This window comes from Phaenicophaeus curvirostris, chromosome 8 (genome assembly GCF_032191515.1).
Source record: "Phaenicophaeus curvirostris isolate KB17595 chromosome 8, BPBGC_Pcur_1.0, whole genome shotgun sequence".
NCBI lineage: Eukaryota > Metazoa > Chordata > Aves > Cuculiformes > Cuculidae > Phaenicophaeus > Phaenicophaeus curvirostris.
Genome location: NC_091399.1, coordinates 26,265,873 through 26,291,238, shown reverse-complemented (window position 1 = coordinate 26,291,238; position 25,366 = coordinate 26,265,873). Strand labels below are relative to the sequence as shown.

Below are 25,366 nucleotides of genomic sequence, written 5' to 3'. Positions count from 1 at the left end.
GCTCACAAAAACAACGGTTGCGAGCTGCCCTATTCTGTGGGAATCAGATGTTTCATACAAATGAAATTATACAAAATCCACTGCAGTAGCTGTAGTGAGAAGGTAGACACTGTTGTTTTTAAATTTATTTCTCAGCGAATTCCGAGGCAGACGGACAGAAAAGTGAGTCTGAAAATTTAGTAGGCACCTACTTGTGTTTTAATGTGGCTAAACGTAGATACCTTTGAATATATGGCCCTCTGTCATTGAGAAGAAAGAGAGAAAGAAACCCTTATTGCTTTTAATATCTGACTCATCCTTTAAAGCTTTTTTCAAGTGACAGCAGGTAGGAGGCAAATAAATAATGGAGAAGAGCAATGCATTGGTAGTCAAGCAAGACAAAACTTGATCCTACCCTCACCACAAGAAGGACACTGAGGTGCTGGAGCGAGTCCAGAGAAGGGCAACGAACCTGGGGAAGGGGCTGGAGAACAAGCCCTGTGAGAGGCAGCTGAGGGAACTGGGGCTGCTTAGCCTGGAGAAAAGGAGGCTGAGGGGAGACCTTATTGATTACTCTCTACAACTACCTGAGAGGAGGGTGTAGCGAGGTAAGTGAAGCTTCTAACTAGTTAGCTTATTCCAGAGCCTTGGTCTGGCTTCCTGAAAAAGCTGGTGCTCAGCCATCCTCTCTACAGGCAGCTGGTTTTTTCTTGGTGGCAGTGTACATTTAGGGTTCTAAATCCCAAAATCTACAACAAATGGAGATTTGGTGACAGAAAATTTAATTGGCTGATTTTAATGCTAGAAAGGAGCAACACTGCACTGTGAAGATGATTACCGCAGTCATTTTTCATGTGAGCTCATTAAATTTCTCTGCATTTGAACTTCCCTAAAGCCATAGTGGAAGCATTGTGGAAAACTGTATCTGGATCTTGCTTTTAGGAGAAGACAGTAGCCTTGAATAACCTTGAAAACAGCCCTAGTTTATGAGATTTGTTATAATCCGAGACAGAGAAACACACGTCTTGCTTTCCTGGAGCTGCAGGAAACGCAGAGAGAATGTCATTGAAATACTGGGGTTCTAGCTGTGAATTATTGTCACATTAAGTTAGTATGTGCCACGACTTTTAAGTTAGTTTTATGACTTGGACCTTTGTTATTTAGGAGGCCAGCATGGGAAGCACTGGGGATGTCATCAGTCACACTCATCCATATTTTACTGACTGCGAGGAAGGCAGCGTTCCAGCCAGTTGTAAAGGGCAGCAATTTCCATGCTCACAAACCTAATTCTTCATCGCAAATGCCTCAACCCAGACCTGAGTTTCAGTGCCAGTTCTAGATGTGGCCGCCAAAAAGCCAATGGCAATCAGCTGTGCTGATGAGGTTAGATGGGTTACCCAGAGCAGATGTGCTTATGGAATAAAGAGAGAATTAAAAAAAACATTAAGACAAGAGAGCTTTGAAGTGGCTGTGACCTTCACCCTGTGTGAAGTGTATTTCCTGTGGGACAGCCACGTGAAAATAAACGTCTTGGCAGCGAGACAGACGAAACAAGCTGCTTTATAGCAGCTGAGCTGGGAGTTGCTAGCTTGATTCTAATTGGAGAAGATGGGCATTTGGTCCAGAACAGTTTGCCATTCCCCTTTTCTCTTTGCTGCTCGTTAGTAACCCCTTCCAAAAGCCTTTGTCTCTGTGGCTTCTGGCAGACACGCGCCTTGTCTGAGAACTGACCCTTCCAAGGCACCACCTGCTGCTTCACAAACCATCCCATCAGTATCACAGAAAGCGGTGAAGTCAGCAAATACCAACAGGACCGAGCGCGAGGGAAGCAGGAGAGCCTGCTTCGGAGAACTTGCCAGGGGGGTAGTTCAGCTCCGACTGGGAGTCCAAGGGGACTGGACCCAGTCAGGTACCTTAATCCAGAGCTGGGGCTGCTGGTGTGGGGGGAGACAAGCTGGGATTGACAGTACTGACAGGATTCAACGAGCAACCAAACTTTGCAGCCTCTGTGGGTGCCACCAAGAGCAAAACCAAGCTATGGAGCATGACCGTGATCCCTCGCTGCGTCTCTGCAGGGAGCAGCTGGTGACTCCCACGCAGAACTTAGCACCGAGGGACTTAAATGTACATTCGGTGCAGTCAGACTGTGCAGGAGCTGGCTGCAAGTCAACACTGTGTCTGAGAAGAATTTCATAGCCTATTTCAAAAGTATATATATATTTTTTTTAGTTTGAGACACTATTTATTCTCCTGCAGAACAAGGAGATGGCAGAGAGGGACAGGAATGTCCCCTTCAAACATTATAGTTGTCTGGCACCCTAGGTAGCAACTTGGAGATGAAAATGCAGTTCAGTTCAGAAAAACAGGCTTTAGCAAAGTAGTCATGGGCCCAGTTAAATATGTGCAATATATTATGCACCTATAAAAGATCAAGCATGGAGAAGTGGAGAGAAATTGCTTTTGAGTACAGAATCAAGGCTCTCACTGAGCATTTGAGAGGAACTGAAAAATCTACCTGATGCAATCTGCAGATTGTACGCAGCCAGCATGAAAGCTTTTTCTGATACTGCTGCGAAGGCACAAGGCAGCTCTAGTTCCTCAAGACCTGCACGACACCCACTGCATGGGATGGACAAGAAACTCATCACTTGGGAAAGCTCCGTGCTCCATTTCCTAGAGAACACACAGAAATATTACAGGCTACAAACATCATTCCTCTTCGCTTGAATGCAGTGCTCTCTTCCTCAGCAGAGGAGAATAAATTGGTCTTGTTCTTGTTGAAGTCCAGTCATGAAAAAATAACCTTGTGTGGCCCAGACAAGCCCCTGGCCAAAACAAAGTCTCTGGGGTGTTAAAGGAAAAAGATTCTTCAATGAAAGTGAGTTCTCGTACAACAAACCCAGTGCTGCTGGGAGACGAGCGCTGCGCCAAGGTCGTCATAAAACCAGATCGGATTCACCAAATCGGCAAATCCAAACGCACAGAAACACAGAACCTCGCGGCACTGCTGCTGTTTGAAAGCTGAGGTCAGGCACGGCCACAGCATTCCGTACTCTGACACTTTGCATGACAAGAAACAAATCCACAAGTCCGTGCTTTTCATCTCAGTAATCATACTATATCAAAGTTATTCTATTAAGTTTCTTTTGGAGCGCATTAAATGTTAAATCTAATAATCTTTGAAAACATTCTGTATATCAGAAGGGTAATTTTGCTTAAAACGCGAGTACTTGGGAGAAAGAGCCTGAGCTCCCTCATTTGATTGATGGACTTTGCTCCAGATGACGGAGCCGACAGAACCTTCTCATAAATCTGCAGAGACATGGAATAATTTCGTTTATGGAAGCTGCTTCTCTTATAGCATAAAACAGAACAAGTTTTACTTTAGACTGTACCAATGTTTTCTGTGCCAATGTTTAGATCCCGAGATAACCCTTTGTAACTTCACCAAAACTAATGAGTTTTACCTGCTTCACAGGTCGATGCGGAAGGAGCACAGGAGGACGTTTTTCTGGAACTCTGCGAGACAATTGACTCTTTTCTGACAAAGGAAGAGGCAGCATTTTCCTTTTCAACAGAAACGCAGTAACGGCATGAACCACGCCTCACCTCCCGTGCACTCGACAGTCACGATGAAAATGCTGTTCAGAGCAATATCGCTTTCTTGAGAGGCGTCTGGACTTTGTGCATGTGGTTTGTTATTATAGGTGAAACCTTTTCTGCTCTCTGTTCTCACAACACTCTCGGTAGGAAGCGCTCTGTATGCTAATGCTGCACTAAGAGCTGTTTATTGTTTTAGTGGTGGGTTGCTCTTCATAGGTTAAAAGCAGCATGAACAGCAGCTCTGGTTTGTATTTCATCATCTCGTACGTTTGACTGGAGGTCAGACAGCGCCTGGCCAGCAGGGAGGAACTCAGACACATCATTCATCATTTAGCACATTAAGATTAGTAAGTACAAGTTTCCCATAGGTTATTATTTTCTATAGGTTATTTTTTTCTATAGGTTTTTTTTCCTATAGGTTATTCTTTTCGATAGGTTATTATTTTCTATAGGGTTTTTTTCCTATAGGTTATTTTTTTCTATAGGTTATTTTTTTCTATAGGTTATTATTTTCTTTTAATTAACAGTGTTATTTTTTTGTATCACTACATATCACTTTGCTGCTTCTTAGGTTTTAGTGACTAAAATCTGTTACGCGGCAGCTGTAGGACGGCTGGAATTAGTCAAGGTTAAAATAAACTTCTTATGCGCCCCCAGAAAGCTGCTGTAAGAGGCAGCAGAAAAATTAATCGATGATACAGAAAAATTAATGAATGACTTGTGGAAGTCTGTCCATCCATTATCGTGGAGCAGACACCATTTCGGAGACAGCCTTGCCTTCCGCTGGGAATTGCAGGATGTTATAAATTACACCTTCCCCGTTTTGTGAGCTGAACACCATGATTGTATCGTATAGTTAAATGTGCAATCCAGGAATTATCCATACAAACAGCAGCAGCGTTACTACATTAGAATCATAGAATCGTAGAATAACCAGATTGGAAGGGACCCACCGGATCATCGAGTCCAACCATTCCTACCATTCCTATCATTCCTATTGATTAAAGTCTGCCTACAAACGCGACTACCAGCCAGAATGTATGAAGATACCTTCGCATCACACTTCAGATTTTTTCAAATGCAAAATTCAGATCATCATCTGTTGTCTTGTACTGGCTCAGCCAAAAGTTTTTTTCTGGGGGGGTAGGGGGGGGGGAAGGAATGTTGAGGATTATTTTGATTCCTGTTGTTCGCATCTTTCATAAGCCATTTATCTGTAATATCTACAAAAAAAAAAAGCCTGTAAAAATCATATTTTTTTTTCCATTAGGTTAACCAAAATATTGTGGAGTTCCTTTGGTATCCTAAGTAAAAGCTTGTTTGACATTCCTGTAAAGTAATTGCATCCTCTTACTGGAACTACTGGATGAATTCACAGTGGAAGTGGGTTGCATGATTGCTCTTTCTGTCAAAGTTGTACTTTATGCAGCAGATTTGTATTTTTAAAGTTACCTTTCTTGTAACGAAGACACAATACAAATAAAACGTACAAAAATGAGGAGCAGCGATTTCTGTTACAGTATACGTGGGTTTAATTCTTTTTAAAGCATAGTACATGTCTTGAAAATATATCTCAGATCAGCATGCTTACAGAACACGTCCTTTGCCGTTCAGAGCAGCTTCTTCCGTTTCCTTTTTACTTGTCGGCATTCGCCCTGTAAATGCTAATCCAATTATCTTTTAGGGGACTGATTTAGATCTGTGATCCTCCATCTCCTGGATGTTTCTTCTTCCCTGGGTGCGTTTATAGCCTACACTTTACCTCTGACGCTCTAGGAAGCGCTTCCTCTGCTCCAGACCCAGTCCCGTGGCTTTAAGCGAGACTTTCCGAGCGCAGCAGCCGGAGAGGCAGGTTTTGCTGAACCCGGCCTCGCAGCACCAGCAGTTCCCTCCTCAAAAAGTAAAATATTTTGGAGTTACCACAAAGCTGCAGATTCGCCCGCATAGGTTTTCTGCGGTAGTTTTTATATTACTTCTAATTAGAAGTTAAAAAGTGTGCGCTACCAGACTTGTGCGGGAGGGGAACAAAGGCAACCAACAAGCAGCTGCTGATTCGATTTAAAAAAAATAATCATCAGATTACAAAAATTCTTCAACATACAGTTCAGTTTGATTTTTCTTTCTGCTCCTTCTGGTCTTTTCTGAGGAACAAACCAAAAAAGCTCCCGTGCTTGCCTGGGCGCATGTGCATTAGGCATCTATTTGCGTACGTTCATAACGTCTGCAAGAGAAAGAGCTGTCGAGGCATGCATATGGAAATATAAATATTTATACATATTCAATAAAAAGAGGACTTAGCCCAGACACTTCTTCCTTGAGTGATTCAGACTTGAAATCCTCCTTCTGCTCCAAAACTCATTCAAATTACGCCATGGCTCTTCAGTTCTTCCCCACTTATCCTAAAGCAATGACTGACTATTTGCACTTCCTCGTATTTCCCTAATGTACTTTCATTATTTTCTTACAGTAGTTTTTTCAGGACCTCAGCAGAAAACAATGATTCCCACCGATTCTCTCCCTGGTGATGCCCCTTTCACCTACTCTTGCTTCCTACGAATGCTGTGGAAAGCACATTTTTATTGTATGGGAGAGCCTCTCAGTGCAGGATCTTTTCCAATTAAAAACTTAAATATATCACGTGATTTTTGTGTTGTATTTCTTAAGGTTTATTAAATTTCTCTAATATACGAGATAGATGCGTTTACGTATGATGCTTGCTCAGGGTTTCAGTGACCGTACTGCGCTACCTTCCAAATAGACTGAATGTTTATATATTTCAGAAGCAAAAGATAACTGCACCCAAATCTATTGCAAAACCCAATATCGATCAGTTTGTAATTAAAGTTATTAGGTGCAGCCAGCCAATTATCCTTCTTATTGCCATCTTTTTAAGTCAAATTAGTTTCTTTTCTAGCTAATGACTCCGAGTATTCAAGTTTCAAAGCAACTGGAAGTCTGTTACAGTTATAAAATAACCAAGTGCTTCTGCATCACAAGTTATGCATTTCAATAGAAAATATATTAAGTAAAATATGTCACGATCGTTACAAAGCTGCTCAGACAATGGTGCACAGCGTGCCAGGGCCACGAAAATCTGAGTCCTCTGCGATCTGAAAAAGAACAGTTTGTGAGGAAGAGATGAGAAAACTAAGACGCGACTCCTGCAAAAGGCGAAGCAGCAGCACCAGTTCCAGCGCCAGGAACAGCAGAGGAGGGCGCTGGGCGTCTTGCAGGTCTGCACAGGGACCGTGGTGACGGATTAAAATGTCCTTTCAACATTTTCCATCTGGATTAAAAACTCAGAACTACACAGAAAGGAAGTCACAGCAAGCATTCTATATATAAACAGACTGGATCCACATAGTTTATTTCTCACAGTTCTCCTGACAATCGAACATTATTTAAGAACATACTGTATACACAGATAAGAAGAAACATACAAAATGTTTTAAATGATGCACAACAAAATCCAGCAGTATAAAAGAATGCATGTGAACCTTTGCTCACTGCTCAGGCTAAATTTAATCACTGTTTAAATAGTAATAAAAATACAATCTTTCATGGATCTTGTGCAGACTACAAAAGAGGAAAAATTATTACCATATATATGATTTATATTAGGCAGTTTTCTTTGATGAGTTGCACTAACAACTCCAAATACAGAGGCAGAAGGCTGTGTATTTTATTTTAAAGGAGTTAATGTTGAGTATTAGAGACTTTACACAGTTACTACCACTGGCACTTTTCACCATATTTTGTACACATCACATGATCATCTTATATAACATTACATTTAAAAAATAGATCTGAGTGACAATTTTATCACATTCACACACCATGAGCTGGTTAAGGAAGCAGTGCCACAGTTGCCCCCTGTAGTGCTTCACTGTTGGTAAATAGAGTTCATCGTGGTTTTAAAAAAAAACAAAATTAAAAAACTTGAAAGTCAATGTGATTAAGCAGCTCCGATTTAATAAAGGCCTGTAACCAACCATCGCCGAGACAGTGAGCAGTTTTTAGAGTACATCCTAGAAGCAAACACTGTCATTGGTTAAAACCTTGCCTAAAGAAGTCAGTTACTGTGCTGAAAACTATTCCACAACAAAACTGCAAGCTACTAAAATGTTTTTATATAAATACTTCATCTCCTCTGGATCTCGTTATAACCAAGCTCGTCAAAGCCTTTGGAATTTACTCTATCTTTAATGTGTGCTCTCATTTCTGGCTCCCCCTTTTGTATGTTTTGCTGTTGTGTTTAGACTCACCACCTACAAATGACTAATGTGGTGAAAGAAAAGTCTCCCAGTGAAACCTTCCGCACACTAGGAATGTTCAGCTGCTGTTCAGTGATCTAGAACCATGACAGCTCGAAGCTGTAGTTTGACAAGTACACCCAGGAAGCTGTCATGCTGTGAGCGACATTTCAGGGAAAGCAGAGTCTTTCCAAAATGTGCACAGAATTAACAATGGTGCCATTGTTATTTTTCAAAGAGGATAGTAAAGCCCAAGATGGTAGATCTGCTTCCCATGTCATCTATTTGCTGGAAAGTAGTTTGGGTCAAGATAATTGTAAGTGGTGCCCTGGGACATGCAGTAGTCTCTGTCTAAAAATGTCTCTGCTCTGTAAATAGGTTCTAACTGATGATCTTCCTTATGAATCTCTGTTTCATGCAGACTGCAAGGGAAAGAGAAAGAACAGTTTAAAAGTCAAATATTAACTTTCAGAAACAGTGATCACATAAACAGATTCATAACAATTTTGACACAATTAATTCATAAAGTGTAATTTCCACTACTGTTTAACTGTACCAAACCCATCTGCCCACTGCATTAAGAAATAAAAAACGATACGACCAGAACATGCTTACAAAATAGATCTTCTACAAATATATGCTAAGTATCTTCCACTTCACTCAAACACAGGAGATGTGTCCTATGCTGGAGCAAAGATTACCAGCATACACAGCAATTAAGCCACGTAGAGATACCTGAGTTAATTACAAATAAAAGTAGAAGTGTGTGCTGCTCACCAGTCAGAACAAGAATCACAGAAATCCAAGGACATTTCCTGAGGGCAGTCTTGGCAGTGCCACCGAACACCCTGGATAGGTTCAATTCCGCAGTTATCACACTGTGAAGCAGATAGAAAAGCACTGAACAAATGGCAGCTGAACTCACTGAGCTTAGTGAGCACACACCGATCAACCACGCAGAAAGGCAGGTACGGAGGTTGCCTACTCCTAGCCCTCCAGCTGAATTCTCTGCTCCCTTAGCTTATCCTCTCTCAGAACCTGAAGTTCTCTCACAGCATCTGTGAAGCCCACTCACAGAGCAGCTCGTTCCCGGCCACAACTAACATGCTCAGGGTTACAAACTCCTTATGGCACAGCTGTATCCCTTCCTTCCACAGATGGTTGTCAGGGTTTGAGGGCCGATAATGAGGAGGGACTAAGCAAACTGAGCGAGCTGTTCTCTGAAAATATCAAGTTCGGTATAATGCTAAGTACTTAAAAAGGAAAAAAAAAAAAAATTGGTTCCAGTTATCTCAATTTGAGAACCAAGATAGTGGAAACCCTTGACCTTCATTTCTGCACTCCAGCTTCCCTCTCTTTCCCCTGTAGAACAGAAATAATACCGTGTCTTCTGTTTTGTAGGGAACAAAAAAAAAGTATTTGCAAAGTGCTTTGACATTATAGCAATGAAAGCCATAAAAAGCCCACAAGGGATTCAATAATTCAATATTCAGAGTGAAGTTTGAGTAATGTGTAGTAAATGAGGCTGAAGGCCACGCAGAACTCAAAGCCTTCTGAATGGCTGCTTATTAGGTGAGCTCCATCCTGCCTGTGCGCTGGGGAGGCAGCACTCCTGAGGGAAAATAGTGTATAATAATGTAATTTCATAGCTTACTGTGATGCATAATAAAATCAAATTCAGATTGCAAAGAAAATTTCAAACTTCTAAAGCTTGAAAATTTGACACCGTGTAGCACCAAATTTCTTTTCAGCATAATTTTATGTAGAAAAAGCAATTAGTTTGTTACCCTGAAGTCTGGTCTACCTGATGAAAAGTTGGATTTTGGGGGAAGAAAATGCTAACATGAACTAAATAAAAAACAAACACCAAACCACAAAAAAACCCACACGCACTACATGGTCGATAAAGAGCACCTCGGTGCTGTAACAACACGATTAGGTTTCTCAGTGTCGAATAACGAGGCTGTCTTAAATTTTTCCATCATTTTGAACTGAACTTGAAACTGAATATCCTTGCATTTTATATAAATAGGTACTAGGAAATACGTATGGCTGTGTGACACTAAAAAGGTGAAAAAACTGTTCTAATATAGCAACCAGTCACACAGAAAATCCCGTGCAAACCAGAAAATATCATCTAGAGAAAGCCACCACTGTTTCATGCCTTTGCTTCAACCTCTGCGAGCTGATATCACTAGGAAGCTGCTCCAAAGGGAAGAAAATTATTCATCTATTGCTGTTCTCATTCAAAACCTTTGTCCCTTCTTTGGCCTCAGGAGGCAAAATGACTCCAAATTCACAATCAGAAAATTATCATCAATGGATCATTGACAAAGCAGAATGTAGTGTCAAACGAATTCTATAATGATTTAACACAGCTCCAGAGCTGTATTTTCATAACATAAATGAGGAATAGGGAAGAGGCTTATTAATACCAGTATTCAGTGAAACCTGAGCTATCAGAAAGAGTGAATTACCTGTTTTTATTAAAGATGATGAGGGAAAGCAGACACAGTGAACAAGAACTAAGAAACCAAATTTGCCCTTTTGGAAAACCCAAAACACGTTACCTTTGAAAGATAACAAAAGAACATTTCTTCAACTCACCTTAAATCCCACATGCTGCACAAACCCACTTTCTGCATGCATCTGCTGGAGTTTCTGTTTCTTCATTTTTTTTAACTCTAACAGTTGTTTGTATTCAGGTAACTCTCGGTACGTTACTGGAATACTCTCTTCATCCTGTTCATAGATAAGAGAGAAACATCCTTTATTTAGGAATACAATAACTAGTAAGACACATATTCTATAAATCACTGTATATGACTTATAATCTTTGAGAAAATGCTGGCAATATATTCTAACAAAGAAACATACCAGGAAATTACTTTTAAAAACACAAAACGAAACAGCACGTACAGCTAACTCACATTTTATTTTGTATTATTTATACTTATTATTTGCATTAAACGAAAAAAAACATTATGATACAAATAATGAGGTAATCATAACTAAAAAGCAAAACCCCTCTGTTGGGAAGAGATGATCTTCACTTGGGAGTAATTCATTTTTACTAAAACAATTTATCGGGAATGGTTATGCCAGCCAAGCTGATTTGTAATGTCCAGGCAAAATTTTTTGTCCTTATGAGAACCTGGTCCTTCCATTGTAAAGGTCAAAGAAAAACCTTTCCTATAATTTCCTTGCTACACTGACTCTCTTCTCCACCATGCTGATATAAAGTATTTTTCTCTACGACAGCAACTGTCACTAAGAGATCTGACTTTTAACATTTGAACAGAATTCTGTACATTCATCTTGAATATAGTTCATGATCTCTTTTCTTCCAAATTGCTTCTATTTTGCACTGATAATAGGGATCTCTTTGGTAACTAAGCTCACCTGTGTCTCTCTACATTACTGCAAGCCAGAAATATATCCATCTGGAAATGCTGCACTATTGAAGAAAGAAAAGATTAAGCCAAAATAAACTTTAAAAAAAAAAAAACAACAAAAAAGAGTGGGCACAAATCCACCCTAATCTTTGCAAAAACGCAAACCAGTAACTATTCTATCTGGTGCCCTTATTTATTAGAGTTAGGACACTATGGCAAAACCAAAACGTTTTAAAAAAATATTCAGAACAGTTAGAAAATAAATATTTAAAATCAATACAGAACAAAGGAATGTTTGCTCGAAAAGAGTTCTACTGAGATAAAAGTAATCTGTATCTCTGCTAATATGCATTTTTTAAGACCTTTTAAGGTTCTTATTGGAACACACAAAGTTATCCGGGCTGTCTGCAGATGAACCAGAAGACCATCCGACAGAAAATATAGTACATGACTGAAGATGGGATTTAAGACTGAGTAATAGATGAGCAAATTCAATAATTTCAGTCATATCACGCAGTACATGTAAAAAAATCAATAAAGTAAATGAAAAGACCTATGCTTGCTGGCCTTAATATCTGTGTTATGCAAGAAGCTTTTCACACACAAGGTGTCACTTGGCTCACAAAACCAAAAATTTGACAAGTCAGGTCTTCAGTCTAAGTACGGTAAAGCCACAGCGATTCACACCAGCAGAGAAACCAGCCCAGGATCCTCATGGTAGGATGTAGCCCCCCAGTATGGAAGTGGGAAAGACCAGTGTCTAAATTCTTGTAGGACCATTGCCCGTGATAAATAAGGAAAGTGCAACACTACATTGGGTTAGAATGTCTACTAGAACTTGCCTAAAAAAAGCACATAAATCTGCTTGCTGATTGACAACTCGGTCTGTTAGTGCACACTTTGAAGCAGATTTTTACAAAAGCCCTAGTTAACTCAGCCAGTGAAGGAAGACAAAACCAGTGATGCCAATAGCATTCACATTTTATTAGTGTAACTTTCCTAAAACTCATCTTTAACTGGAATCACAAAATATTTTATATGATTTTCAAACTCATCCCACGTCAGGGTACTTTGTGAAAATATGCAACTAAAACTTTCCAGAGCTGTTCCAGGACAAACCTGTTTATTGCTACTTTTACATACTTCCTTTCTGATTAGGTCTACATTTTCTGCAATCAGAGGCCTTTATATTAATCACAGCTCGTAAATCTTACCACAATTCGACATTTACTCGACGATATTTATTTTATGGCAAAGACATTTCATTCTCATATTATTCATTAAACAAGGTTAAAATGACAATAAGCAAGACATTCTCTGACTGTTTCAAATGACATACCGATACATCCTCTTCTGCTGCAGTATCCATATGGCTGTGAAAACTGGATCTGTCATCATCTTCATCCATATAAACTGGAGGTTCATGAGATGTCATGAAAGTTGAAGGTTTGAAAAGATGTTTATTTAAAGGATGCTGTCGTCTACTTGATGACTACAGTGAAAAAAAATGATATATTTAAAAAACATTCCTTGGTTATTATTTAAGTAATTCTTGTTAATAAAACCTTGCCAAAAATTTGCTCTTTTGCACTAACAGTCTATCATCTTTCCAATTATTTTTACTTAAACCTCTAAATCAGAGGCTCATACAGCAGGAGCTTTTCTCCCCCATAACAAGTGAAGTCAGACAAACAATGCAACACTTCTTCGGTAAATGCGCAGGAAGAAAAGAGTCCTTAACATAAAACCTCTGTCTTCTAAACAGATAAGACTGGCAGCAAAACCAGAAAATAAAGCTGTTACAATTTTCAAGACTGAAAACCAAAGTGCAAAGATATTAAAAGACTTCAAAGAGTCATGAATGGTGTGAGTGGGAGACTAAACAAAATAACTTAGCACAGGCTCAAGATCCAAGAGACCAGTCCACGCTCAATGCTTATAATCAACTTCTTGTATTAATTTGTGCCTCAGAAAATTTAAGAGTTTGAAAGAATTGCTCTCTCAAGGTTCTTTTTCATTGCCACTGACTGGAAAAGGAACTTAAAAAATGTTAGATGAGACAAATGACTCCATTAATGAATATCCAAAACCTTGTAACTTTAATGCTGCCTGAAGGTGCAGAACACAAGGCAGTTTTAAAATAGATTACTTAACAGCACTCAGCCCCTATTACTTATTCCCCATGGGAGAATATTAAATATCAAAAAAGAAGAATTTAGGGTGAGTGAAACTGACTCAAGTTTTTATCCAGCTACTTTCCAGACCAGCGTTTTGACATCTTAAGTGTCAAATCTTTCATGCCTCAATTTAAAGAAAACAGTGTGAATCAAAAAGCAGAAGTATAAAAAGTGGGGGTTTTAATAATCATAAGAGAAGACTGTCTTACACTGTGTCTACCTTCCGTCACACAGATAAAGCATGAGGAATATTTACAACAGATAATACTTTCTCTTTTTATGCAAGATGTTTATCCCAAAAGTTCCCATATCCGGTACAAACTGTAATACTACGATACAACCATTTATCTCTAAAGAGGGCCTCCACCTCTAAAGAGGGACCTAGCATTATTTTACAGCTGTGCACAGTTCCAAAGGCAAAGATCACACGAATTATCATAGATGGAATGTAGCTACGTGGACAGAAGAACAACAAGAAATGGAAACGAGCACCATTCACTCTTAAGGAAAGAGATAAAGCCTGTACTAACGACTGGAAGCTGGCAGCTCAGATCTGCAGGACTACAGCACACAAATAAAAATCAACATTTTGTCTAATAATGTACTATCCACTGTGTTGAATTTTTCCAAGTTCTGCCTTACGACCACTGACTTCCCGTGTGTCCCTGCTTTCCTGCTTCCCTTTAAGATTTCAAACCCCTAAATTCACTTAGAATTAGACAGCATTTCAGCTTGTGCTGACAGTGATTTAAATTCTCTGTTAACAGCGAACAGATCTGTAGTCAATACTAGATTTTGAAATCAAGAAAGGGAAACAGTGTCTACACTCAAACAGTAGCACTATTAGGCATGCAATAATGGCCTAGGAATTTAACTTAGGGTTTGAATTCTCTTTTTAACACAATTCTGTTTCTGGTGAAGAATAAACTAAAATACTACATAAAAGCAAACAGTAAAAAATATCATTTTTCCTGTGGGAAAAGCATGTTCTAGATTAAGTTTAAAAGCAAGTGCACTAATAACATTATATAAGCATTAAACTGAAAATGATAAGCCATAACTGAAGAACTGAAAGCTAGTCCTAAATCTCTGATTCAGTTTTATTTTCACCAGTAGCAGATAATGGTTATACAGGAAAATAAACTGATGCATCCTGTTTAATTTCGTGTCTCACTTACCAGAAGATATATTAAATCATCTGAGGAGATAAAATGGTAACTTCAACAAGATGTTCAAGAACTGAACAGGCTTCTCACCTCCCCAGCAACCATTTAGAACAAGCATCCAGGGCAAACCCCACGGAGAAATACAAGTACCCTTATGTGAAGCATCCCTTTTGACACAAGTATTTATATTAAATATACCTATCTTTTTTTTTTCTCCCACAGATAAGCGCTACAAGCATCAGCATCCAATTTTCATTCCTCTATTACTGGCAGTACAGCACATACTACAGTTCACAGCGTATGCATGAACTCAGTATCAAAACAAGGACGAGCACAGCAGAAGCACAACCCAGGCTTCCAATACTCCTTGCAACTCTTTTCTGCCACATTACGTATCTCCACTGGACACTTGGAAATACCTGGTGCATCCGTGCTCTAAATAGACGGCTATATAAGCAGACTGAGCACGCACGGGGGAATTGAGCACTATTTGTTTCATATTCTTCATCTGCTCTTTCTTACGTGGGGTATAAATATAAAACAAAGATGCTACCTTAACACAACCAGGGCACAATGACCTTTCTCTTACAACCTAGTAATAAGTATGTGAATCATACTGTGAAAACAAACTTAAGTTTTAGATTTGTTCCACATATGAGCTTAAGAAAAATCCGTGGGATGGCAGCATTACCACTGTGGCATGAGAATGTTACGAATCACTCTTGGTTACACTGTGTTTGCACACAGAGCAGTGGGGTGAAAGAACTTAATGAATCACTGTTCAAATTAGTGAAATATATGACTGAAATACGGTACTGCTTAAGCATTCTCACTCTTTATCAAATGCAGTGAGCTGCTGCCTGGCAGCGTGGGTCACATTCTGTAATAAGTGTCTTTCCAAATAAAACTAAGAGGAAAGAAGGCATGTGACTAAGGTCATTTAAAATGTTACGGTCGCATAAAGAACTCAAAGCATTACAGTTTTCAGAACTAAACTTTCAACCCCTTCTGAAATTCGACCTACATAAAGCTAAACTCTGCAAGTAATTTAGAGTTCTGACAGATGAGTCTCGCCACAGTATTTAAGGTTCAGTGTTTGCAGCTATTTTTTCCGGTTTTTCTGCCAGAAAGTGCTTTTCCAATAGATGAGGTGACAGAGTCATGTCTACACCTTCCCTGCCTCTGTTTATAGAGTAGATTTAAAACCATGGTGAAAGTAAAATGGCATTGGATGGATGAGAAACTGGAAAGCCTTCAATATGAGCATTTATTGTTTGCAGTAACTTCAGAGAATACTAGGAGACGACTGGGGTGTGTAACATTTTGGATCATAGAGGTGGAACTAGTTAGTAAGACAGCACTAATCAAGACTCAGACCTGTTGGAAAGATTAATGATGTAGACTCAATATGCACAAAAATGCAAACAGGAAATACAGATTTCTGCTAAACTATTGCCTCACCTTTTTGGAATATAAATATAAGTTTGGAGTTCTTCCTGGGACTGGAATACCAGCTTTAGTCAGTTTAATAAAATATTTTTGCACTCTACTGGCAACCTAGAAAAAAATAAAATGTGACAATTAAATGTCAGTTGAAACGTAACAGGCCTTCACTTCAAAGTTTTTCCAGCATTGCTATATTGGTTCAGAATATAAGGACAACAATTCCTTGTTTTCTACTTCGCAACCACTACTCAAACCACTACTAATATTGCAATGCTGCATTTATAATATTTCCTGGCATTTCCAAGGCTTTCAGAGAAAAAAAACCCTACTATTGTTTAGAAGTACACAGAAAATCTAGCAAAAATTATGACAGAAAGAATTTTAGTAGTTTGTTACCTGCTGAAGCTAAACTTACTCTTTCTTAACAATGACAGATATATTATGCATACAGAAAGTATTTCTACATCTTATTTATGAAACAAGCAAGCATGTATTTTAATTTTTTTCAGGTACGGAGAAATACACCTACACGTATAGATTGATCAGAGATGAGGTAATCTCCTCTATTGAAATACTTAATACTTTTACCTGAAAGCACACAACAGGAGAAATTAAAATAATATAAACACAGAACATCAGCAATTCTACATCTGGTCAAAATGGAGAAATGACGTCATTTTAGGGGAAAAAAAATCACAAGTCAGATACAGAAATACTTGGTTTGTCCTGTTATAAATGTCAGACCTTGTACAAAACTACTTCTTCTGCCTGTGAGTACTCACAGGTCTGACCATTCTCCAGTATTGCAGCACAGGAAATCCAGCACTTCACTGTAACTCAGTCTGAGAACAGGTGGTGTCGCTATGCTTGCTATATACAATTAAATTCATGCTGTCAAAATCTAATGAACAATAAGGGCTGGCAGCTTTCTCACAGGCTTTGGGGCACTTCTAAAATTCTATATTTGAGATCAAGAGTAAGAGTTGCATTGTTATTAGTGAAATGCAGACCCTGCTGTTACATTTTTAGGAAAAAGTGATTAATGAAATTATACTAGATTTTATTTATTGCTATTCAAAAACAAAAGAAAAAGACATCTACAAATAAATCTTCCGTGAACCTGTACCAGCTGCTAGGATTCAGTGACTGACGTCACTACTACAATAGCACAAGCACTTAAACAATGCCCAAGAAGTAAAACGATTTTTCTAGCAAAGTAAGTTTTATTGCTTTAATTATGAGCATCATAAAAAATAAAACTTCTTTTTTAATCCCTCAATTTATTAATTGTGGGTTTCTGACAGGAAAAAAAAAGTCAAATTAGAAATCAATTACATGAACGTTAAAGAGAAACCTGGATACAATCTCTCATCGGTGCTTCCTAAAAACCTTACAAAACGTCAAGGAAAGGGACCACTTCTTGAAGTGTTCTGCTTGTTACCTGCTTTGCTGTTCTGTTTCCCAGCTCGTCAGCTATCTTCTGCCACCGCCGGGACTCTACCTCCTCGGGTGGATACTTCAAAAGCAATTGCTCAAGTTTTTTCTGGATCAACAGGGGGGGAAAAAAAATAAATACATCTTTCCTAGTAGAGCTATGAGTTATCAGAACAGGAGCATCTACATACACGTGACTCTGAACTTCTATGTGCTTTAAACATTATTACACAGTTTGCTTTTATTCTTATGTGTGTTAACACCACTACAAAATGGAAAAATTGCCCATTACCTGTTCCTCTACAGTCCACAGCTGGTTAAAAGTTTCAGGTTTGGTCTCATCGCAAAGTCGCCCTCTTATCATCTGCTCAAATACAGTATATGAAATGGAATACGTGTTTAAAAAAAGTACAGTTAGAATAAGCTGATTTTTCCTACCTAAGTAAAATCAAAATTAAACCAAATAAAAGCATTAAGATTTTAGATAAATGCATTGAGAGCAACCCTGCAGAGAAGGAACTGTGGGACCTGGTAGGTGAGAAACTGGACATGAGCTGGCAACGTGTGCTTGCAGTTCAGAAAGCCAATCGTATCCTGCGCATTTTCTTTCAAAAGAAATGTGGCAAGCAGGGCAAGGGAGGGGACTCTGCCCCTCTACTATGCTCTGGTGAGACCACGCCTACTGCGTTCAGATCTGCAGCCTTCAGCACAGAAAAGACCTGTTGGACCAGGTCCAGAGGAGACCACTGAAATAATCAAAGGCCTTGAACACCTCCCATACGAAGACAGGCTGAGAGTTGGGGATGTTCAGCTTGGAGAAGAGAAGACTCTGAGGAGACCTTACTGCAGCCTTTCAATACTTAAAGGGGGCTTACAAGAAAGGTGGGGAAAAAAAACCTTGGAGCCTGTAGCAACAGGACAAAGATTTAGTTTTAAACTAAAAGAAGAGAAGTATAGACTAGATGTTAGGAAGAAATTTTTTATGCTGAGGGTGGTGAAACACTGGCACAGGTTGTCCAGAGAGGTGGTGGATGCCCCATCCCTGGAAACATTCAAGGTCAGGCTGGATGGGGCTCTGAGCAACCTGACTGAGTTGAAAGTGTCCCTGCTTACTGCAGGAGGGTTGGACTGGACAACCTTCACAGTCCCTTCTAACCCATATCATTCTATGATCGTGATTAAAATTTGAAATAAAAACCAAAAATAGATTCTCCGAGTACATGAATGAAACGCCATCACCAACATTAACATTTGAAGTAACAGTCAAGATCATCCACATACCCATATTAAAAAGGAAAAAAATTAAAAAATTACTGTTTTGTAAAATTTTATCTCTCCTTTCATAACAACTACCTGTGGACGACTGTTTGCAGAACCTTCTGGACCATCACTTAAAGGCAAGACAGAGTACGAAACAGACTCTCCATCCTTCTTAGGATCCAAAGGACTTTTTGGTCTTGCAGGTATACCTACTGTAAGCAACACAAAAACCGAATTATTAAACCTCTATGCTGGTCATTTCTTTCTTGTAACGTACAACTGCTTTCCTTTTACCTTTGTCAAAAATCAGCTTCACTCTCCTACTGTTACGTTTTCGGTTTTTGAATTCTCTCTCAAAGTTCCCAAGGCTGGAAGTGTATTGGTCCCAGGCAATCTCAGGGAGCTGAACAACTCTCTGAGGATATGGAAGGCCCATATCGACCTGGAAAAAATAAGAATGAAAAGTAAAAGCAACATTTAATGCAATTGCTGTATATCCGAACAAAAACCTATGAATCCTGAGAAGTTACGAAAACCTGATATTGCCTTTTAGCTAACAGAATTCAAAATGGGAATGTTTAAAGTGCCATGCAGCACAGAGTCTTTTTAAGGAGAAAGTATCTTTTGAGAATAACACACAACAGTGCATATAAAATATGCAGTGGCACGGTCAATGATGGCTTATGGAGCATAAAACTTTAAAGCGTGCATTTCACAGTCGAAATCAGGCTTTTCTGCCTTCAATACCCTATTACTGCCTACCTGTCTTTAATTCTGTTTAAACACGCTGTTTGCTCAGGATCTGTAGCTTTCTTAACACAGGAAACTATAAGATTCAGAGTTTTATCATCTGATCAACCTAAACCTGTCCCATCAAAGAAATCAATGTATTACTTTACACTCATTTTGCCATCCTCTGTCTAGGACACAACTGTTGCAAAGCTCAACAATTTATTTAAAGGTCAACCTTATGACTACCTTTTTGGAGATAAAAATATACCAGGTACTTTCAACTGTCAGTACTATTTCCACACAACGATTATCAAATGCAACACTATCACATCATGCATGTTATTAACTCAAAATATAATGGAAAGACAACTTCTGAAACCAACAGGTTTACACCAGACCCATCTTTAAATCTAGGTTTCTACACACTTAGGAAAAGAGCACTATGAAATATCTACCTGATTCTTCGCTGAAATACAACATATTGCTACCAGACTAGAAAATCAAGCATGTTCATTACTGATAGACATGGCAGCAAGAAAGTATTCATGCTTTAAATATATTTTCAGTATCCCTGTTGTTACAATTTCTTTTGGAAGCTTGAAAAGAAAATGTTTGCTTATCAAAATTAATTCTCCTTTATCAGACAACATTCTATTATATTATCCTGAACTCTAGTATTTTTTCTACTGTTCATTTCGATTTTAGGCTATGAACTATACTTCCTTCCTTTTAAAAAGCACCCGATCAAATTCACTCATAGCACAACATTTAATTTCTATAATGAGAAGTTACAAATTCTCAGTCTGATGTGTTACTGTGAATTACTTCCAGTCACCTATCGATTTCAAGTTGGCTTAAAATACCTACATTACAGTTAGAAAAGTAAAGATTACGTACCTACATAACAAAAAAAAGGAAAGAAAGCATGTCTAATAAAATCATTGATGACCTATATCTTAGATTTAACAAGAAAACAAAGGGCCATTTTTGCTCAGCAGATAAAGGGTTTTAAACTCATGTTTACTCAAGTATATACAGAATTCTCCAATTTCTAGAGATGGTGTATTACTAGTTATTAAAAAAAAAAAAAATCCAAATAAGACTTAAGAAAAGCCCATTGAAATACCTTCTTCTGGAGTCTTTCCACAAATCCAATAGGATCTTTCAGTGCTTCTCTCTGGTGTTTGCCTAAACTTTCAAGGTCTTGAACTGCTTGAGTACGTTGAGCCTCGAGTACAGCAATCGTCTGTAACAGTCTCTGATAACTACAGAGACAAAGGAAAACATCTCACTAAATTTATCTTAAAAAGTTACCCCCTCCATCTAAATTCTAGCCACGATTACCTACTAGTACCTATCAGATTTCATAGTTTATCTGACACAGTTCATAGAAAATTTTACTGAATTATATAAAAAAGTATATAAAATCTATTTTAAATAGTAGACAAACTCATATAAACCCTCTTAAAAAATAATCCCCTCCATGATTTCCTTCAAATGTAAATTCTATCCTAGCTAAAACAATAAGGTATTGGGGAAACCTGCTGATGTTCTCAATAGCCACGAGCCACAAGCTTTGCTTACGAAGTTAAAAAACCCACAAACAAAATGACCTAATTTCTCTTCCACTTCAAAATTGGCTTCCTTCTACTCCAATGCTAATGACTCTACCACAGCATCTTAACCTTTGGCTCAGCCACCTAGAGGGTGGACAGGAACGGCTTAGAAACTGCATCTAAACATTTCATGGAAGCCTCACCTTAGAGCACAATACAAGTATCAGTTATGAAACATAACAATAAACCAAGGAATAAGTAATTTGCAAAACAAATATATACAAAAGAGATTGCTCTAAGAACACAGAAGTTGAATGAAAATGTCAGCATTCCCTCAAATCTGCTGTCCCAGATTCACACACGATTTTGATTAATGCATGCTTCCCAAACTGTTTTCTATAAAGCTAGCTCTGAGTCAGGAAACCATTTAATATTGGAACACAGCCTTTCAAAAATGGGTAACTGCATTTAATACCTTTTATTAGCTTTAAAGTTACAGCTGTCTGATTCAGTTTCTGAATCATGCAGTTACCCACGGCCCCTGTTGTTGCAAATTCTTATGCATCAGCTTAACTTTTTTCATGAAAACGTTTTCTGACATTTAATACTACAACTGCAATTTAGTTCAGCACAAAATGCAACATAACACATACTCAAACCAGGCAAGATCTATTCACTACTACAGTAAATTTTCTATCCCCTTTTGCTAAAACAAAGACAAGTCTAACACAATGAATTCCACGTGCATTACAGAAAAGATTCAGGGGTTACCGAGCAAATGCAAGTTTTTCAATTGACTGCACTGGTAACTGAGTAAGGCTTTAAGTGGAGGGAAGTAAACAACCTCAAGGCAAAATACAGGCTTCGTTCCACCAAATATTTAAGTTCCTACCTAGATATTAAACTGCCGACTCCCCATGAAAAAGGGTAATTTTCATTCCACTCAAATGCAGCACTTGAAAACATAAAATATAGTCCAGCATCCTGAAGTTTGAAATTAAAATACTGAGCTTGTTCAGAAACAGCAGGTTGCAATTCTGTTATGAAATTATTATTATTTAAATTTGCCTGCACATATTCAGGTTTATACATAACTAAGACCCAAAATGCTTGTTAAACAGGCCATTAATATTGGAACAGTACAGGAACATTTTCACAATTGGAAAAGAGCTCCAGTTCTTTCTAAACAAAATAACTTTGCATAACGCAAGATCACTGAGAGGGCTCTCCTTGAGCTGGTGAAAAATGAACTTCAGAAATGATTCACAGACGCAGTGACGGTACATCAACTTTGGCCTGAGACAATACTGCAATCCAGACTGTTACATGTTTACAGGAATCAGTATACGGGGAAATAAGATCTTTACTTAGTTTTTGCAAACATCATCAGGTTATTGCTTGGCTTTGTGCTGAGCAACCTCTGTCCATGCCCCCAGTGGACGTCTTACACAGTAGCCTTGCACGCTCCAGAGAAATGAAACACAAGCAGGCTGCTAACATCATTAACGTAGATGCAGCTGTAACAACACAGAAGAGCTTAATGATATTTGGGAGATTATTTAACCTGGACAACAGAAAACCTTTTTCTATCAGCAGGCACCAAAGTTTCTATACAAGACTGGAGTAAATTCCAGTCACGATGAAGAGGTTCAGTAGTGTGCACAAGAATTTGCATATAAGATAATGTTGAATAAATACCTCCCTTTCTTTTCTTGAGCTATTTTACCTCATTTATTCAACTTGTATTTAAGCAACTGCTTTCACAAATGACACTGGAAGAAAATAATGATTTCAATTTAAAACATGTACATACATAGAAGAAGAAAAGCAACCAAATGTTGGTGATTGAGATGAAGTCCTAACTCAACAATGATTCCCATGTTTAAAATGGGGGAAGAAATTATCTTAATAAGGTGCCCTTAATTAATTAAGTCTGAATGGAAAGAGAAGAAATTGCATTTTGGGAGAAATAACAAACCAAACAAGAATGTTGACCTGCAATTACTTCTCTCATTAACTTTTAACTGAAGATACATAGTTCAGAAATGATACTTCTGGTCTTCATGGAAATACATAAAGTATTACAAGAATATCAGGATAATTAAAAAAAAAAATCCTGTGATGTTGACCTGTGTCTATGTAGCTCTATTACCATGATTTAAAAAAAAAAAAAAAAAAAGAAATAGCAGGTTCTGAGCAAACTGTTCAGACAAATAGGTTTCCCTGCACTTTTTTGTACTTCCTCTAAAGAAATGCATTAACCTGGAGCTATTCACTTTAACTCCCACATTCAGTTTTTATGAGTGAATATATTCTGAAGCCCAGGAACAAGACTGCAATTTTATCAAGTGAATATCAGTACGACTGAAATGCATGAAAATGTGCATTTTGGGGTCTTGCACTGCCGAAAAAAAAAGGGGGGAATGCTAATGCTGAAATACGTAGTTTGCACAGTCCATGTTCAGGTATTTAAGATCTGATGCAGTACTGTATTCTCTCCAAAGCATTGCATGGCCTCTTAAATTCCAACATGACTTTTTAACTGACTGTAGTTTAATATGTCTGCAAGTTCTTTTAAGTTTTAGACCACTACTGTTTTCATAGGTTTCTACAGGCTTTCAGCTCTCTGGCTCTACACGACTGTAATCAATCCAAGTACTTCTCAGAAAAAGATAAATAACAACGCACTCGTTGAGAACTTTTCCAAAGGCTCTGTCAGTCTGGCATCTTTAGTCTCAAAGAGTAATGTAATATTTCCGCTGCATTAAGCAAATGATACTGTGTGCGTAATTTCCAGAGCTATTTATAAATAAAAAGGTGGCTAATAATTTTAGTACCATTCTTCTGAGATTCTTTGAAAGTAAGCACAACAATTATGATGGAAACTACCTCCTGCAGCTGGACTAACATTCTCCAAAGCTGAAAAAGCCTCATGATGTTATTAAAGAGAAATTGACTGGAACCTTGCTCACTGGTCTCTTGCAATGAAGCAACAGAAGAGCAATAATCTCTTAAGTTACCCAGTTACATAACTTTCTCCAAAAGATCTGTGAGGAAGTACCATGGAAAATTACCTCACATCCTCTGCCAAAATAAAACAAAACAAACTCATAGAAATAAAAGTGCATGTTTTGATTAAAATCACAGTCAGCCAGATCCCCTATGCTGACTGAAGGCTTCTTTTCCCTTTGAGAGAAAAACACACTGTACTTTAAACCTTAAGTGACTGAGTGATGGGAGAAAAAAATGCTACAAAATGAAGATTTTAACCTCTAGGCAGCTAATTCAAACTACTAGACGGAATAAAATAAACAAGTGAAGCTTTTCAGTTAAATTGTGGTAAATAAATGCAAAGCAACAGTTTTGCCCTGTTGAACAATGCAAGGAGCAGATGTAGAAGTGGCTGTTGGTAACACTGCACTACAAAAAGGCCAAGCTTCCGCTTAAAAAAAGCCTCCTACAAAGTCTTAACGCTCAAACATTTAAAAACACACAAGAAAATTTTCTGCCATTGGTTTTGTCCATAAAAAGGAAGAATTTTCATCTTAAGTGTCTTTATCCAAAGTAAACTTACACACAAACTTGAAATGTGTGAGAAGTGTCTCAAAACAGGGCTGTGCACTTTTTGTTGAACTTTCCTTATCTAATATTCCAATGTAATTATAATGCACCTTCTCATCTCTTAAGCTAGAGACTTGGAAACAGCAGTATAACTGCTACTATCCCCTCAAGTGAAAATAAACAGGAGAATGTCCTTGCCACTCTGAAGTTTAATCTTTTTCAACCTTATCTAATCACCTCTGAAGTAATGGCATAATAAAAATTCCACATTTATTTATATATAGTATAAATTCATGCAACTCTGACTCAAAGTTTCCCACAGTATTCAGACAACCTTACACATTTACATATTTATTACTTGCTTTTAGCATGAACCACATAAGCATTTAGAACACTTATATTGTTACTACAGTAGTTTTCCCCCTTATTTAAATACCTGCTAGATCGCTAACGCAATTCTATTCGGAATTGCTTAAAAAGCTGACGATACAGAAAATAGTTTTATAATGCCAGCAGGTGACAAAGGTGACACATATTAACAACGGAAATCTGCAGCAAGCACTTATTTGTAATTTTTAAATAAAATCAGCAGAGGCCCCTGTAATTTATTATCTGGATGCTCACAGAAATTATTTGAAATAAAAATGGTTACTTTGCCAGCTATACTTGCCTTACAGTGATCATTTAGCATCTTGCAAAGATGTGTACTTTGATTCCTAATTAAAAAGAAACATCCTCTCAACTGATAACATGTTGTGCAGCTGATGGTCATCACTTCCCACTCCCCAAATTAGCTGCATTTCT

General features: G+C 38.2%; 2 protein-coding genes across 5 annotated transcripts in view; one reads left to right on the top strand and one right to left on the bottom strand.

Moving 5' to 3' along the window:
* Positions 1-5,080, top strand: part of AK5 (adenylate kinase 5) — an 85,205-nt gene extending 80,125 nt beyond the window's left edge. The window contains exons 14-15 of one of the 2 annotated variants that reach the window (XM_069862891.1): positions 3,458-3,672; positions 4,853-5,080. In XM_069862891.1, coding sequence (XP_069718992.1) covers positions 3,458-3,568 — 111 coding nt within the window. In that variant the 3' untranslated portion in view covers positions 3,569-3,672; positions 4,853-5,080. Of the gene's footprint in view, positions 1-3,457; positions 3,968-4,084; positions 4,229-4,852 lie in introns of those variants that run through there. The other variant, XM_069862890.1, reaches the window with a different exon arrangement.
* A 2,624-nt stretch (positions 5,081-7,704) lies between these two features.
* Positions 7,705-25,366, bottom strand: part of ZZZ3 (zinc finger ZZ-type containing 3) — a 57,657-nt gene continuing 39,995 nt past the window's right edge. For 2 of the 3 annotated variants that reach the window (XM_069862887.1, XM_069862888.1), the window contains exons 4-13: positions 20,572-20,710; positions 19,008-19,155; positions 18,807-18,925; positions 17,746-17,817; positions 17,461-17,562; positions 16,035-16,130; positions 12,570-12,722; positions 10,443-10,577; positions 8,613-8,713; positions 7,705-8,257 (exon numbers count right to left, since the gene is read on the bottom strand). In XM_069862887.1, coding sequence (XP_069718988.1) covers positions 8,113-8,257; positions 8,613-8,713; positions 10,443-10,577; positions 12,570-12,722; positions 16,035-16,130; positions 17,461-17,562; positions 17,746-17,817; positions 18,807-18,925; positions 19,008-19,155; positions 20,572-20,710 — 1,210 coding nt within the window. In that variant the 3' untranslated portion in view covers positions 7,705-8,112. The remainder of the gene's footprint in view (positions 8,258-8,612; positions 8,714-10,442; positions 10,578-12,569; positions 12,723-16,034; positions 16,131-17,460; positions 17,563-17,745; positions 17,818-18,806; positions 18,926-19,007; positions 19,156-20,571; positions 20,711-25,366) is intronic. The other variant, XM_069862889.1, reaches the window with a different exon arrangement.